This window comes from Littorina saxatilis, linkage group LG15 (assembly GCF_037325665.1).
Source record: "Littorina saxatilis isolate snail1 linkage group LG15, US_GU_Lsax_2.0, whole genome shotgun sequence".
Classification (NCBI taxonomy): domain Eukaryota; kingdom Metazoa; phylum Mollusca; class Gastropoda; order Littorinimorpha; family Littorinidae; genus Littorina; species Littorina saxatilis.
This window is the reverse complement of record NC_090259.1, coordinates 12,918,115-12,932,573: the sequence shown is the minus strand read 5'-3', so window position 1 is coordinate 12,932,573 and position 14,459 is coordinate 12,918,115. Positions and strand designations below refer to the sequence as shown.

Sequence of the window (14,459 nt, the reverse complement as noted above, 5' to 3'; positions counted from 1 at the left end):
CACACCCTCTACAGGCACACCTTAAAACAATACACAAGTACACATAATCCCATCCCCTATGGGCATATGCCACACCCTATGCTTACACACACCCTATGCTTACACACACACACACACACACACTCACGCATGCATATACACTTCCCTCAACCCTTGTACAAAAACGCACACACACACACACACACACACACAAAATCCCATTCCCGCCTCTCAGCACTGTAGTCAGTGTTTGTCTCCAGACGACTGTACAGTGTCTGGGTCGGCTTGATGTCCAAGAGACAGACACTCAAAACGCACACACATCCTCCCCCTCCCCCCCCCTCCCCTCAACCCATCCCCCCCTCTACCCCAACACTCACACCCCTTCACCCCACACCACCCACCTCTCTGCACTGTAGTCAGTGTCAGTGTCAGTGTCCAGGCGAGTGGACAGTGTCTGGGTCAGTTTGGCGTCCATCAGACAGACAGACAGACCGACAGACAGACAAACTCACACCACCCACCTCTCTGCACTGTAGTCAGTGTCAGTCTCCAGGTGAGTGGACAGTGTCTGGGTCAGTTTGGCGTCCATCAGACAGACAGACAGACAGACAGACAGACACACACCACCCACCTCTCTGCACTGTAGTCAGTGTCAGTCTCCAGGCGAGTGGACAGTGTCTGGGTCAGTTTGGCGTCCATCAGACAGACAGACAGACAGACAGACAGACAGACAGACAGACAGACAGACAAACACACACCACCCACCTCTCAGCACTGTAGTCAGTGTCAGTCTCCAGGCGAGTGGACAGTGTCTGGGTCAGTTTGGCGTCCATCAGACAGACAGACAGACAGACAGACAGACAGACAGACAGACACACACCACCCACCTCTCTGCACTGTAGTCAGTGTCAGTCTCCAGGCGAGTGGACAGTGTCTGGGTCAGTTTGGCGTCCATCAGACAGACAGACAGACAAACAGACAGACAGACAAACACACACCACCCACCTCTCAGCACTGTAGTCAGTGTCAGTCTCCAGGCGAGTGGACAGTGTCTGGGTCAGTTCGGCGTCCAGCAGACCTTGCAGCTCCTGGGCGTCTGTGGCCTCTGTGGCCAGATTGTCGGCACTGCTGATTGGCTCCACACCGGCCCTCCCCGCCGCCTGTTTGACCGCTTGGGGCAGGTAGTCGGACATGCTGGACAAGTTCCCTGCTTGCTCGTACGACATCAACTGGGGAAGAGATTTTGGAAATGTGTTTAAAAAAATTAAAATAAAATTAAAACATATGCTCATACGACTCACCTTGTAAAATGGTTTGGAAAGATTAACCCTTACACTGGTGCAATTCTGTAACACATGTTACATAGCCACTGGTGAGAAACGGTCATATAGGTTTTCGCATCCATGGGAGGTCATCGGAACCGACCAAACAGACTGAGCCAGTAGCGCAACATATGTCGTGACAATATACGTAAAGTAGCGCGACATATCTCGCGACAACCAGCCTAAGGGTTAAGACAGGTTACATTGTGCTTGAAAACAAAGAATAGACAACGAAAGGAAAAGTTTTGATCGAAAAGACAGAATGTACAATAAAGGGAAAATTGTGCTTGCAAAGACAGAATAGACAATGAAGGGGAAATGTTATGCTTTGCTGTGAATGTTTCCTAACCCATGCCCCACCCCCTTCACACACACACACACACATTCCCTTTCCCATAACTTTCCCCAGAGTAAACTGACAAGGCTCTTTCAGGTTTGGTATGAGATGAAGATGTCTCCAATTGTCTTGTGTACAGCATCACACAAATGTCTTCTTACACACTGCCCAGGGATGGCCAAATCTTAAAACTGTTTCGTCAGCCGGGCGAGTAACTTGAAGAAAGTCACTAGCCCGGCAGAAATGTCACTGCCAAGGTACATACCACAGTTGATCTGCAGTGTTTATCTGGCTTGAAAACTCTATATTAAAACCAAAAGTGTTGCATTTGACCAGAATTTTCATTGGCCAGCCGGGCGAGTTGCCAGGGGGTTTCTACTAGCCCGGCGGATTTTGTACTCGCCCTTGGCGATCGGGCGGACGATTTTGGCCATCCCAGCTACCCCAAGTACTCCGTGGGAGAGGCATGGAGAGAGAGAGGGTGATCAAGGTGTGTTTCTTGGTTGCTAATTAGTGACAATTTTGACAAGAAGCAGTCTACTCACACGTCGGCGTTTGGGAGGCATGCCCTGCAGGTAAGTGTCGCTGAAGGGGCCTTGTGGTCGCTGGTTCTTCTGTCGCTGTACATCTGCCTCCATCACCGGCACCCACTCCTGTGTGTCAGCAAACGTTATGGAGTGTCAGCGGATACGAGCAAACAACAACGATCATAAATGCAAATACTCAAATTATAACTCAAGCCTGAAGGTGGTGAGGGGAGTAAAACCATGTAACTGGCGAGTAGCAATGTTCATCTACTCACCAAATGCGAGTCAAGTTGCTGAAACAAATTGTTGGTTTGGCTAGTGAAGTTTGCTCTCTGGCTAGTACATTTTCAGAATCAATAACCAAAGGCGAGTACACCATGTGTTGGACTTTCAGGGCTCTAACTGCATAATAACAAGATTAATAAGTAAGCAACTGAAGGGGGGGATGTGAAAAGATTACACAATCGTTATTTAAGACCAGGAGCTACCATGAAAAATACACCGTTTCTCTCTTATAATAATAATAATAATAACGGGTATTTACATAGCGCCTTATCCGAAGTTCAAAGCGCGTATGCCGTGTGAGATGGACATTTTTTTTTACACAATATATCGTGCATTCACATTGGCCAGTAGATCAACAGCCTATAGGCGCTGTATCCACCTTTCACAGCCTATTATTCCAAGTCACACGGGTATTTTGGTAGACATTTTTATCTACGCCTATACAATTTTGCCAGGAAAGACCCTTTTGTCAATCGTGGGATCTTTAACGTGCATACCCCAATGTAGTGTACACGAAGGGGCCTCGGTTTATCGTCTCATCCGAAAGACTAGCACTTGAACCCACCACCTAGGTTAGGAAAAGGGGGAGAAAATTGCTAACGCCCTGACCCAGGGTCGAACTCGCAACCTCTCGCTTCTGAGCGCAAGTGCGTTACCACTCCGCCACACAGTCCATTTGACCACAACATCATTGTGTTAAAATTTGGTGTATGTTTGCTTCAATGTATGTAGAATTATAGTATATGATAAAATAAAAAATTGCTTTTAGATTGACTTGGTAAACATTTTTAAATGAAAAATATGCAAAACGATGAATCGAAACATGTTAGTTCATGGATGTCAGTCTAAGTTCAAAACTACTCTCCAGATTTGAACTAAAATTGGTTTACACATGTATACTATGTTTATCTCTGATTTGTTCTTTCAACTTTGAGATTCTTTTTTTCTAAATGTTGACTTTGTGGGTAAAACATTTTTGAAAACTGGAAATTTTGCATCTCTTTTGTATCTCTTTAACTTTCTTTCCTAGAGCTTAAAACATTTATCAGCATGTCTAAAACATTTCTGCAAAAGTTCAAATCATTCTAATGAATACTTTTGAAATAAGCTTGACATCAACGCAACAACACCAACGACACCAACACCAACACCACCAACAACAACAAGACAGAGCCTGATGACAGCGTCACAAGAATACGCCACACTCACGGACGGTACCGCATCCTGCCAGTTGTCCTGTCCGTTGCTAAGACTGGTTGCCGTGGCAGCGGGGCTGGAGGGAGCAGAGTTGTGGTCGCCGTTGACGACCCTGGGGTTCTGGGAAACTGCCTGTGACCTTGCCCTCGTCTCCACTCTTTCGCTTCGTCTGGGCAATTCTAACGTGCGTGGCACCTGCAAGTCATTGAAATGATAAAGACATGCTAAGAGTACAACAAAACAAACAAAGAAACAAAACAACATGTGCATGACTGAAGTATTATTTTCACACAGTATCAGCATCAAACAGGCACACAAATTGGTGTTTACCTGTGGGTTTATTATTGTTTTTATTTCTTTTCTCCAGTGTCTACTCAAATCAAGGAAACCCCATCAAATGTGTTAATTACAAAAATCCACATACAAAGTGCTACTCTGTACAACAGTACTGCTTCCCCTGTCTGCACTTTTTCACAGACACAACATTTTACACTTAATTTCCAAAATGCCAACAAGAAAGAATACTGAATGAAATGAATGAATTTGTCACAAGCAAGTTAGCATGGATACCAACTCTTGAGTGAGTCTTTTTGTTGCTTCCAGTCCAAATAGAAGCCAATCAACAAGAACTTTCTTTTCCTTCCACAACAAAATATTTTTCCTGATAACAGCACCAACCCCCTTGAGGCCAACCAACCAACTTACTAACACATGAACAAATAAATAACAGAGTGAACAGGCATACAACCAAGCACACAGACAAAAAACACCAAAAAAACACACACACATACAGACAGATCTACAAACTACCCAAACAATTACCTGCACAGCATTAGCACTAGGCTGCGCCGCAGTGCTCTGGTTCTCCCTGGGGGGTGAGCTGACCTCCATGGGGCTTGACCCTGACCTTGGCGACGCTTGGTCCGACCTTGACTCGGCCTCTCCGACCTTGGCCGTGCTGCTGCGAGTGACAGGGGTGGAGCTTGCGGGTGTTGCGGCGGAGGCGGAGGAGGAGGAGGAGGAGGAGGGGGCGGTGATGAATCGTTCCACCTGGGCCGGCGTGACGGCCAGGGACTGCTGGAAGGACAGGATGTTCTGCATGGTGATGGACGTCAGGAGCTGCTGGGCCATGGGGTTCAGGCCTGTCAACATGCCCGCCTGAAACACACACCTCACAACGGTTAGTAACACACAAGACAGGAGCTGCTGGGCCATGGGGTTCGGGCCTGTCAGCATGCCCGCCTGAAACACACACCTCACAACGGTTAGTAACACACAAGACAGGAGCTGCTGGGCCATGGGGTTCAGGCCTGTCAACATGCCCGCCTGAAACACACACCTCACAACGGTTTGTAACACACAAGACAGGAGCTGCTGGGCCATGGGGTTCAGGCCTGTCAACATGCCCGCCTGAAACACACACCTCACAACGGTTAGTAACACACAAGACAGGAGCTGCTGGGCCATGGGGTTCAGGCCTGTCAGCATGCCCGCCTGAAACACACACCTCACAACGGTTAGTAACACACAAGACAGGAGCTGCTGGGCCATGGGGTTCAGGCCTGTCAGCATGCCCGCCTGAAACACACACCTCACAACTCTTAAGGCCGTCCTTAACTGAGCCTGAAGTAGACTTTGTGAAGACTTTGTGAAGACTTTGTGAAGACTTTGCAATCTTTTGACCTAAGTGTCAGTACTAAAGCTTAATTGAGCCTGAAGTAGACTTTGTGAAGACTTTGCAATCTTTTGACCTAAGTGTCAGTACTAAAGCTTAAGCGCAGCCCGCTTCGTGAAGCAGACGTTGCTCAATTAATGACAATACCTAGGTCTATGTTTCAATTGAACATTGGATTTTCCTTCTGCGAGTCTTGTGACAATGGGGCCGACTAAAACTCATATCCAACTTCAAGCGGCTGGCCGAAACTGTAAAAGAGTGCGTGTTTGTGTGTGTTCCATCGTTAAAAATAACAGAAATTCTTACTAAAATGGATCGATACATAAATGTTATTAGTATATATATGACCAAAATAGGACAACTTGATAGAAGGAACATGAATATATCCGTCAATTTGTGCAGTTTTATATGTGATTCATCACACAGACACTCACATAAAGACGTACCAGCTTGTTATGCATGATGGAGACGTACACACACAGGCACTCAGAGACAGACAAGAGACAGACAGACAGACAAACAGACAGACACACTCACACATACAGATACAGACAGACAGACACGCACACACACTGATACACACACATAAAGACGTACCAGCTTGTTATGCATGATGGAGACTTACACACACAGGCGCTCAGACAGACAGAGACAGACAAACACACTCACACACACAGATACAGACAGACAGACAGACACGCACACACACTGATACACACACATAAAGACGTACCAGCTTGTTATGCATGATGGAGACTTACACACACAGGCACTCAGACAGACAGAGACAGACAGACAGACAGAGACAGACAAACAGACACACACTCACATACAGACAGACAGACACACTGACACAGACGTACCAGCTTGTTCTGTATAATGTTTACGAACGCCTGCTGTCCTCCCTGCAGACAGGCTGGCATCAACACGACAAACTCTCCCAGCATCCTTCGGAAGTTGTTGAAGAAACGCAGGGCAAAGTTTTCATCAGAAACTGGAATCATCAGAAAAATAAACACCACAAACGATCAATATGAATCACAGACATAAAAGATAGTCATCACAACAACAATATCATTGAACATTCTTTATCAAACCTGATGTTATGTTCCTGGGAAAGGAATAATAACCAACAACTTCATCTTTTTCACATCAGAATAACGTGGTTGGTTATTGTTTGTTATCGTTCTTACAACCTGTATGGCTAGGGACTGATGCAAATTTGTAAGAATAACTTTGATCACCATAGGTTACAGAGCTGTTCCAAGGATCTCCATTTTGCACTGGAAAAGCGGACAACAAATGCAGTCTCTATTTATCTTTATACATGCACTAGCAGCAACTAAAAATGGCAGTCTTCTTCTTCTTCTGCGTTCGTGGGCTGAAACTCCCACGTACACTCGTGTTTTTGCACGAGTAGAATTTTACGTGTATGACCGTTTCTACCCCGCCATTTAGGCAGCCATACGCCGCTTTCGGAGGAAGCATGCTGGGTATTTTCGTGTTTCTATAACACACCGAACTCTGACATGGATTACAGGATCTTTTTCGTGCGCACTTGGTCTTGTGCTTGCGTGTACACACGGGGGTGTTCGGACACCGAGGAGAGTCTGCACACAAAGTTGACTCTGAGAAATAAATCTCTCGCCGAACGTGGGGACGAACTCACGCTGACAGCGGCCAACTGGATACAAATCCAGCGCGCTACCGACTGAGCTGCATCCCCGCCCCAAAATGGCAGTAAAACCGGTGTGCACTTCTGATGAGTCTCATCTGTGACCTCAGACATATGGGAAGGAGACAGAAGCACTGAATGTTGCTGTGCGGTGATGCTTAACCAACCTGCCAACCACTGCTGACAGCTTAGTCTGATATCACCATCATAGATGTAACACTGAATGTTGCTGTGCGGTGATGCTTAACCAACCTGCCAACCACTGCTGACAGCTTAGTCTGATATCACCATCATAGATGTAACACTGAATGTTGCTGTGCGGTGATGCTTAACCAACCTGCCAACCACTGCTGACAGCTTAGTCTGATATCACCATCATAGATGTAACACTGATAACCTTCCAACAAACAACACCCACACCTCTCCAAGATTCACCAATACCCCCAACTCCCCTACATAGGACCCAGAAAGCATTCTTTGATTCATAAACTGTTTGTTTCCAGGGACCATCTCATTCATAACACACCCCCCCCCCCCCCCCACACACACACATATAGATAGATACTCCACATGTTCTACAAAGCTCTAAATCACTTAGCCCTTCCCCTCCCTCACTTGGAAAAAAACAAACAAACAAAACCAAACAAAAAACAACAACACTACTTGTTTCTAACCCCAGAAACATGCCAGATTTTTCTGAAATAAAATTTCAATCTGAATAAAATCCTAGTATACAGTGTGAATCAACCCAGCATCATCACAGTCAAACAATATTTTTTCTCTCAGAAGTGAAGAGCAGGTTAGATGTGTCGAAGACAAATTACCATTTTAATGTACAGTGGAACCTCCCTTTTAAGACCCACACCCCCCCCCCCCCCCATTTAAAGACTTCCTCCACTTTAAGACCCCCCCCCCCCCCCCAATTTAAAGACTTCCTCCACTTTAAGACCTTGTTTTTTCCGTTTTTCTGTTCATAAGCTCTGTAAATTTACCTCCATTTTAAGACTCCGTCCCTTTGAAGACCTGATTTGCTCAGATCTTTGAAGGTCTTAATAGGTAGGTTCCACTGTATTTAATTCAATGGACAATAAAGTGTTGTTATTGTTATCGTACCGTTGAAGTCGACGATGAGCTTGAAGAGCACCATGAAATGATGGCAGAAGAACTTGCGCAGTGTGGCGTTCGCATCCACCGTGTTTCGCACTGCTGCACCGGACTGCACACAAACAAGCACTGCATTTACATCTGATATAAAAAGAAACAGTGTAAAGCCGAACCTGTCACTAACGACAACCCAAGGGACCAATCAAAGGTGGTTGTACTGTTGTACTGCTACGTAGCAAGTTAAGGACCAAATCAAAACAAAAAAAAGGTGTTGACTATTACCAATTGTCTACAAACTTGGTCAATCTTTTTTTTTAATAAACGTTTAAAACTTAGAGATGGAAAAATTTACCCAATGCAGAATCAACAAAAACCTGCAGTCTGTGCGAGAAAGACAAAGAAACTGACCAAAGAGACAGGTGACCAGGTAGACAAGACACAACAGTCGAGACAACTCACAATGATGGATCTGACGTCGGGCAGTATCTCCTCGTCGACCAGCCTCTCTGTGGCTCGTTGGAGGTTCTCGTCCGTGATCCCTGACCCGTTAAGAACACGCTCGCTGATGAACTGTCGCAGGGGCCGCCTCAGGCGGGCAATGGGCTGGTGCTGGCCAGCGAAAATGTTGATGATGTCGCCGAAGGTCATTTGTTCAGCCACACACAGGAAGGCGTCTGTCAAAAAACCTGGAAGAAAGGGGTGGATGTTGTTAAGGGCAGACCGGGTAGGCAAAATGAGTTATTTTTGGTCTCACACACCTTTTTGGGGTTGTTGCATTTTTCACACCTTTGAACATCCTGGAATGCATTCAATAATCTGCTTTTGTCATTTTAGACATGTATTCATGTAAATAAAACCATTTTCAAACCGATGTTTTGTTGTTTTTGTCTGTGTTTTATCAAAAAAATCGAAAAAATGGTCAACTTTGGATACTCCGTGCTGGTAAATGTGCGCACATGACATGACCCTTCGCTGTTCAAACTGTGTGGAAATTTCCGTTCTTCAAGATGACGTCATCACCGTTGGGGAATTTCCGTTGACATAGGCACAAAGAGAGAGAATCCGTTCCAACCGAAACCCCGGAATTAATATATGCAAATATATGTAGGTCAAAGGCATTTGGCGCAAGCGCAGTAGACAACTTATCAGTCCCCCGGTGTCAACAAATCCATGACGTTTTCACCGATTCAGCAGCATTTTTCAAAGTTTTGAGCTGCGGAGAACAACCCTAACATTGGAAATGTTCGGCATAGTGGCAAGAAATATCAGAGAAAGATGAACCAGCAGCAGCGAACAGTAGAAGGAAGTAACAACACTCCGAAATGAACCAACATGATCGTATTTAAGCAGACGACATTCTAAGATTCTTGACTCGACGAGGTGGGTTTTGCTTCTTTCTCTTTTCGATCTTGTTTGTTTGACAACGTGGTTTATTGCACATCGTTATGTTGTTGTTGTTGTAAGAATGTGTTAGGGTTTGCAGGTAAATGATAAACAGTTTGTGTCTGAAGTATTTTGCGGGTTTCTTGATCCAATTTACTGACCATGCCGCCGCCGCATTCCCCCCCCCCCCCCCCCCTCCCTCCCTCGATCATCTCTGTGATATCGTCTTCACAACCCCTATTTTATTGTTCTTCGCTGGCCAGTCCTTCAGAGCTTACTATGGTGTAACATGTCATCAGTATTCTTTGTCTGGGGTCAAACTGAGAAGCAGCATCTGAGCGATGTACGACTGACACAGTTTCTGTTTCTGGTCATTGACCGTAGGAAAATAAGTACCCTACTAGAGAGCGTTCTCTAATTCTAAAGGATTGGTTTACACCAGCATGGCTGACCAACCTATCATTGACAGCAATATTGTTGTCAAATCTTTTCCATTAACTAAGGAATAAAAAAAATAGATCCAATTTACTTCACCAAAGAAAAAAAAAGAGTTAAACTAAAGGACTGGGGATGCAACTCATGAATCAAAAGCATAAAGATCACCTGCAAACAGTGCTAGGTTTAGGAAATCTGAAAATGTATACACACACACAGAACACACACACACACACACACAAAACAGACAACAGACAAGAAACAAGCAAATACATAGCAAGTGTGATGAAATAAATTAATTTTAAAAGAAAAATATGAAAAGAAAGAAAGAAAATAATTCAGCTAGTTTCAGTATTAGTTCCTGTGTGTATGTGATTGTGTGGTTACTCAAATCCCATAGTAAACTTGACATGTACATTTTGTGATAGGGGCCAATTAATGAATGTCTTTTGTGTGTGTGTGTGTGTGTGTGTGTGTGTTCGTCAACCGACATATGTGGGTACGAGCCGCTGAGGTGGTTGTAAGAAAACCCGCCTGGTTCAGTGGTTGGGATTTCTGATTTACCAGCCTAGCCAAAAAGTTGAGGTACACCCCATGTAACATGGTCATTTGCAAAATAAAGTACAAGCACTTGTTGACGTTTATATTGAGTCTTAAAATTTGCAGCTTATTACAAACAAAAACCATGGACAGTTGTATCAAATATTAAATCAGTGTTTGTGTATTTATTAGGTTGGAGCAAGGGGAGAGCCAGTCCTCCTGTGGTGGCAGCGAGGAGAAAGATTGACCTGATGGAAAAGTTTGCTAAACCGTAACTACCCTCTTCCACAGCAGAAACATCAGCTTTGCCATCTTCTGACCAACCATAAGAAGATACAGATACTTTGCCATCTTCTGACCCATCACAAGCAGATATGGATACTGGTACTGTGCAACGTCACTCCGCTGACATGTGTTGGGCTTTTGTCAACATTGATCAGCTCAATCTATTGCTGAAAGGTTTATATCCTGTACTGAATGCTTGTCTGATAGCAGTCTGATTATGAAAGAAGGTGATGCATCAGCCCAAGGATTTGCACAGGCCCTGCATCTGGAGTGCATATGAGTGTCCATTCAAGTCTGCAGTTGTTTACTCTTCTCCCGGTGTTTGCAACGCTTCGGGTGGTAAAGTTGCATTTTAAATAATCCGCGTATGACCATGTTGGTACATGGAAAGGGACATTCAGCTTTACAGAAATTTGCTGCAGTGTTAGGATTGAGCACAGAAATACTGTAATTAAAATGTTGCAACTTTTGAATGGCTTGATAGCTTTGTTCCATTTGTGTATATATAATTATGTAATGTTGTTGATGATTTGTGAAGCATCATTTCTATGCAATGGAATAAGAAATCAGTGCATCCGTTGGGTTTTTATGAGTCTGACAGTTTGGTTCTGATCAATATTTTCATATCAGCACAAACACAGATAATTGACTTTTTTAATGTTTTCATATGATTTTTTTTTAAATCAAAAAAATCTGATAATTTGATTATCAAATCATTTCCCCTTCATAGTTAGTGTTATTCTGGTTAAAAAAAAACCACCCCATTAATTCAAGCTCTACTGTGGTACTAGTTTACTGGGGTACTAGTGAGACTCTTTTACATGCTGTTTTCTCTACATGTAATTTGAGACAAAATGTGGTAATTAAAATGTTGTAACTTTTGAATGGCAAGATGGATTTGTTCCAATTTTGTATATGTTGTTTATGATTTGTGAAGCACCATTTCTGTGCATGGAATAAGAATACAGTGGATTCCTTGTGGTTTTATGAGTCCGACAGTTTCGTTTTGATTCATATCTGCACTAACATAGATGAGTTTTCAAATGATTTTTTTTTAAAAGTCTGGATAATTTTATCGTCAAATCATTTCCCCATCATAGTAAAGTGGTTATTCTTATAAAAACATATCAATTCAGGCTGCACTGTGCTACTAGTTTGAGGTACTGGTTGGAATCTTTCAAATGCTGTTTTCTCTGAATGTAATTTTCAGACAAACATCTGTAATTAAAATGTTGCAACTTTTGAATGGCTTGATGGATTTGTTTCATTTTTGTTTATGTTGTTTATGATTTGTAAAGCGTCAGTTTTGTGTATGGAATAAGAGTTAAGTGCATTGGTTGGGTTTTTATGAGTCTGACAGTTTGGTTCTGATTCATGTTTTCATATCGGTACAAACAAAGATGGCTGTTTTCATATGATGTATATAAAAAAAATCCTGATAATTTGATTGTCAAATCCTTTTCCCTACATAGTAAAGTGGTCATTCTGATAAAAACATATGAATTCAGGGTGCACTGTGCTACTGGTTTTTTTATGTACTGGTTCAAATCTTTAAAATGCTGTTTTCTCTGAATGTAATTTTCAGACAAAACGCTACAATTAAAATGTTGCAACTTTTGAAAGGCTTGATGGATTTGTTCAGTTTTTGTATATGTGCACGTCCTAGATACTGGGAAATACTATGGGTTGTCAACTTTGAATGACTGTCACAATATCTCTGAGCAATGGATGACAAAGGGGATGCTTTGATGTCAAAGGGGATGGATTTGACTTACTGTAACAACCAAGTTTGGGTTTCCAAACATTGCTGTGGGTTTTAAACGATTTAATTTTTAGCCAAAATGCCCCCAAAACAGCACCTAAAACTGGGACAAAAATACACCAGTCTGTGTTGCAGCTGTACATAATGGAGAACAAAGCTCTGTGAATTATATTGTGATGTTTATGGGTCAGCTGAAGGATTATTCTCGACATACACACTCAAGAATTACATCCATTTTTCTTCTTCTGGGAGTTTGATCGGTGAAGAAAACGCGTTATCGTGCGTTACATTGGTTTCCAGTTTCGACGTCAGTACGAAGTATGATCCCCCCTACACGGGAACCCTTCAAATAGTTCACTTTTAGGATTTAATCATTTCAAAGACATTTTCTTTTCATAACACAACACGGCGTTATGAAACCCTTTCATCTGAGCTTTTAATCACAGATGTTGGTAACCTACTCCTCTTTCGTTTTTTTCAGTAACGCACGACAACGCAGCCAGCGTTAACATGTAGTCTCGGTTGTCCCGTGAAAGTCGTGCGTTGGACCAAAACAGCCCAGTGGAAATTTCCACTGATGACGTTTTGACACGGGTCACGTGAATACTAACTGAGAATTTTGCTACAAACACGCGTCGGTTTCCGGTTTTTGGAATGAAACGCACGCTCGATGTCATCGTATCCTCACTGTTCGAACGCCGATTTCGAATCACAGTAGGCCTTCCCAACTGTTTGATGGTAACTGAAGTCTTCCCTAATGATTTTGATACGTAGTCATTGTTACTGTTTCCAATATTTATAAGAATAAAGCAAGATACAATGCATATTTCAAGCCACAAGCATGCTCACAAGTGGCGCCATTTTGAAATGTTCGTTTCTTCTGTAACATACGATCGACGATCGGACAATGCACTTATTTAACAACTGTTTTAAGAGCATGTTAAAAACTATTTTGCATTCTCTTTTATATGCTTTTTGAAAGAACTGAGTGCTTTGTTTCACTTTTATTGGGTTTTACTAAATGATGTTATTCCTGTTGTGCGCTACGAAGAACCGGAAGTTTACAGCGAAAGCAAGGTCAGATCGTTTCCTGTGAAACGCACACAAGCTTCGCTCGATGTTTTAGTATGAGACAAGCACAAAAACACACAAAATATGCGCCTAAAGCAACATTGCCTTACTTATTGTTACTCACTGTATTTAATTTTAGGGATTCTTGATTAACTGATCTTTTGTGTAGCTTGATTTCTTAACATTATGTGTTATGGTTTCCATGTAACTCACGCCAATATTCTCTCTGCATACTTACTATCAGTGAGCACACTACCAAAATTTTTTACTTGCTAAAAAGTATCTATCTCATCTCAAAACAGAAAGGGGTAACATGAATGCAAATGGCTTGCTATGACTGACAAATGAAACTTTTGTCCCTGGAAATTGCGTGGGTTACGGTTTCCACTTTAGTCTCATATCTGGCCACCTTATACTTACCAATAATTTTAAACTTTTCTGCACAAAGCAGTTATATATTAATATTGTCTACATGCCATAAGCAATCAGTGAAATAAAATTCCTTTTGTTGGAGATAAAAGCCCAAAGTGGAAACCATGTAACCCACGACATCAAACGTACTACACGCATATACATGCCGTTTCTAGAATAATGCTTAAACATAAGGCCTTCTCATTGATGAATTAATTTGAAGGACAGTCTGTTGTACGTGAAAAAGTGTTTTTTACTCCATTTAGTCATGCTTTTTTTTCTGGTGTCCATGTCCCATAGTTGTGACCCAGTATCTAGGATGTGCACATATGTTATTTATGAGTTGTACAGCATCAGTTCTGTGTATGGAATAAGAGTTCAGTGCATTGGTTGGGTTTTTATGAGTCTGACAGTTAGGATTTCATGTATTTTTCTTATCAGAACTGAACTGGTAACTGAAAATGCTAA

General features: G+C 42.8%; 1 protein-coding gene across 4 annotated transcripts in view; it reads right to left on the bottom strand.

Moving 5' to 3' along the window:
* LOC138948600 (large proline-rich protein BAG6-like) overlaps positions 1-14,459 on the bottom strand; it is a 41,442-nt gene that overhangs the window by 3,086 nt on the left and 23,897 nt on the right. For all 4 annotated transcript variants that reach the window (XM_070320155.1, XM_070320156.1, XM_070320157.1 and 1 more), the window contains exons 18-24: positions 8,564-8,790; positions 8,114-8,216; positions 6,189-6,319; positions 4,473-4,808; positions 3,663-3,845; positions 2,187-2,294; positions 988-1,211 (exon numbers count right to left, since the gene is read on the bottom strand). In XM_070320155.1, coding sequence (XP_070176256.1) covers positions 988-1,211; positions 2,187-2,294; positions 3,663-3,845; positions 4,473-4,808; positions 6,189-6,319; positions 8,114-8,216; positions 8,564-8,790 — 1,312 coding nt within the window. The remainder of the gene's footprint in view (positions 1-987; positions 1,212-2,186; positions 2,295-3,662; positions 3,846-4,472; positions 4,809-6,188; positions 6,320-8,113; positions 8,217-8,563; positions 8,791-14,459) is intronic.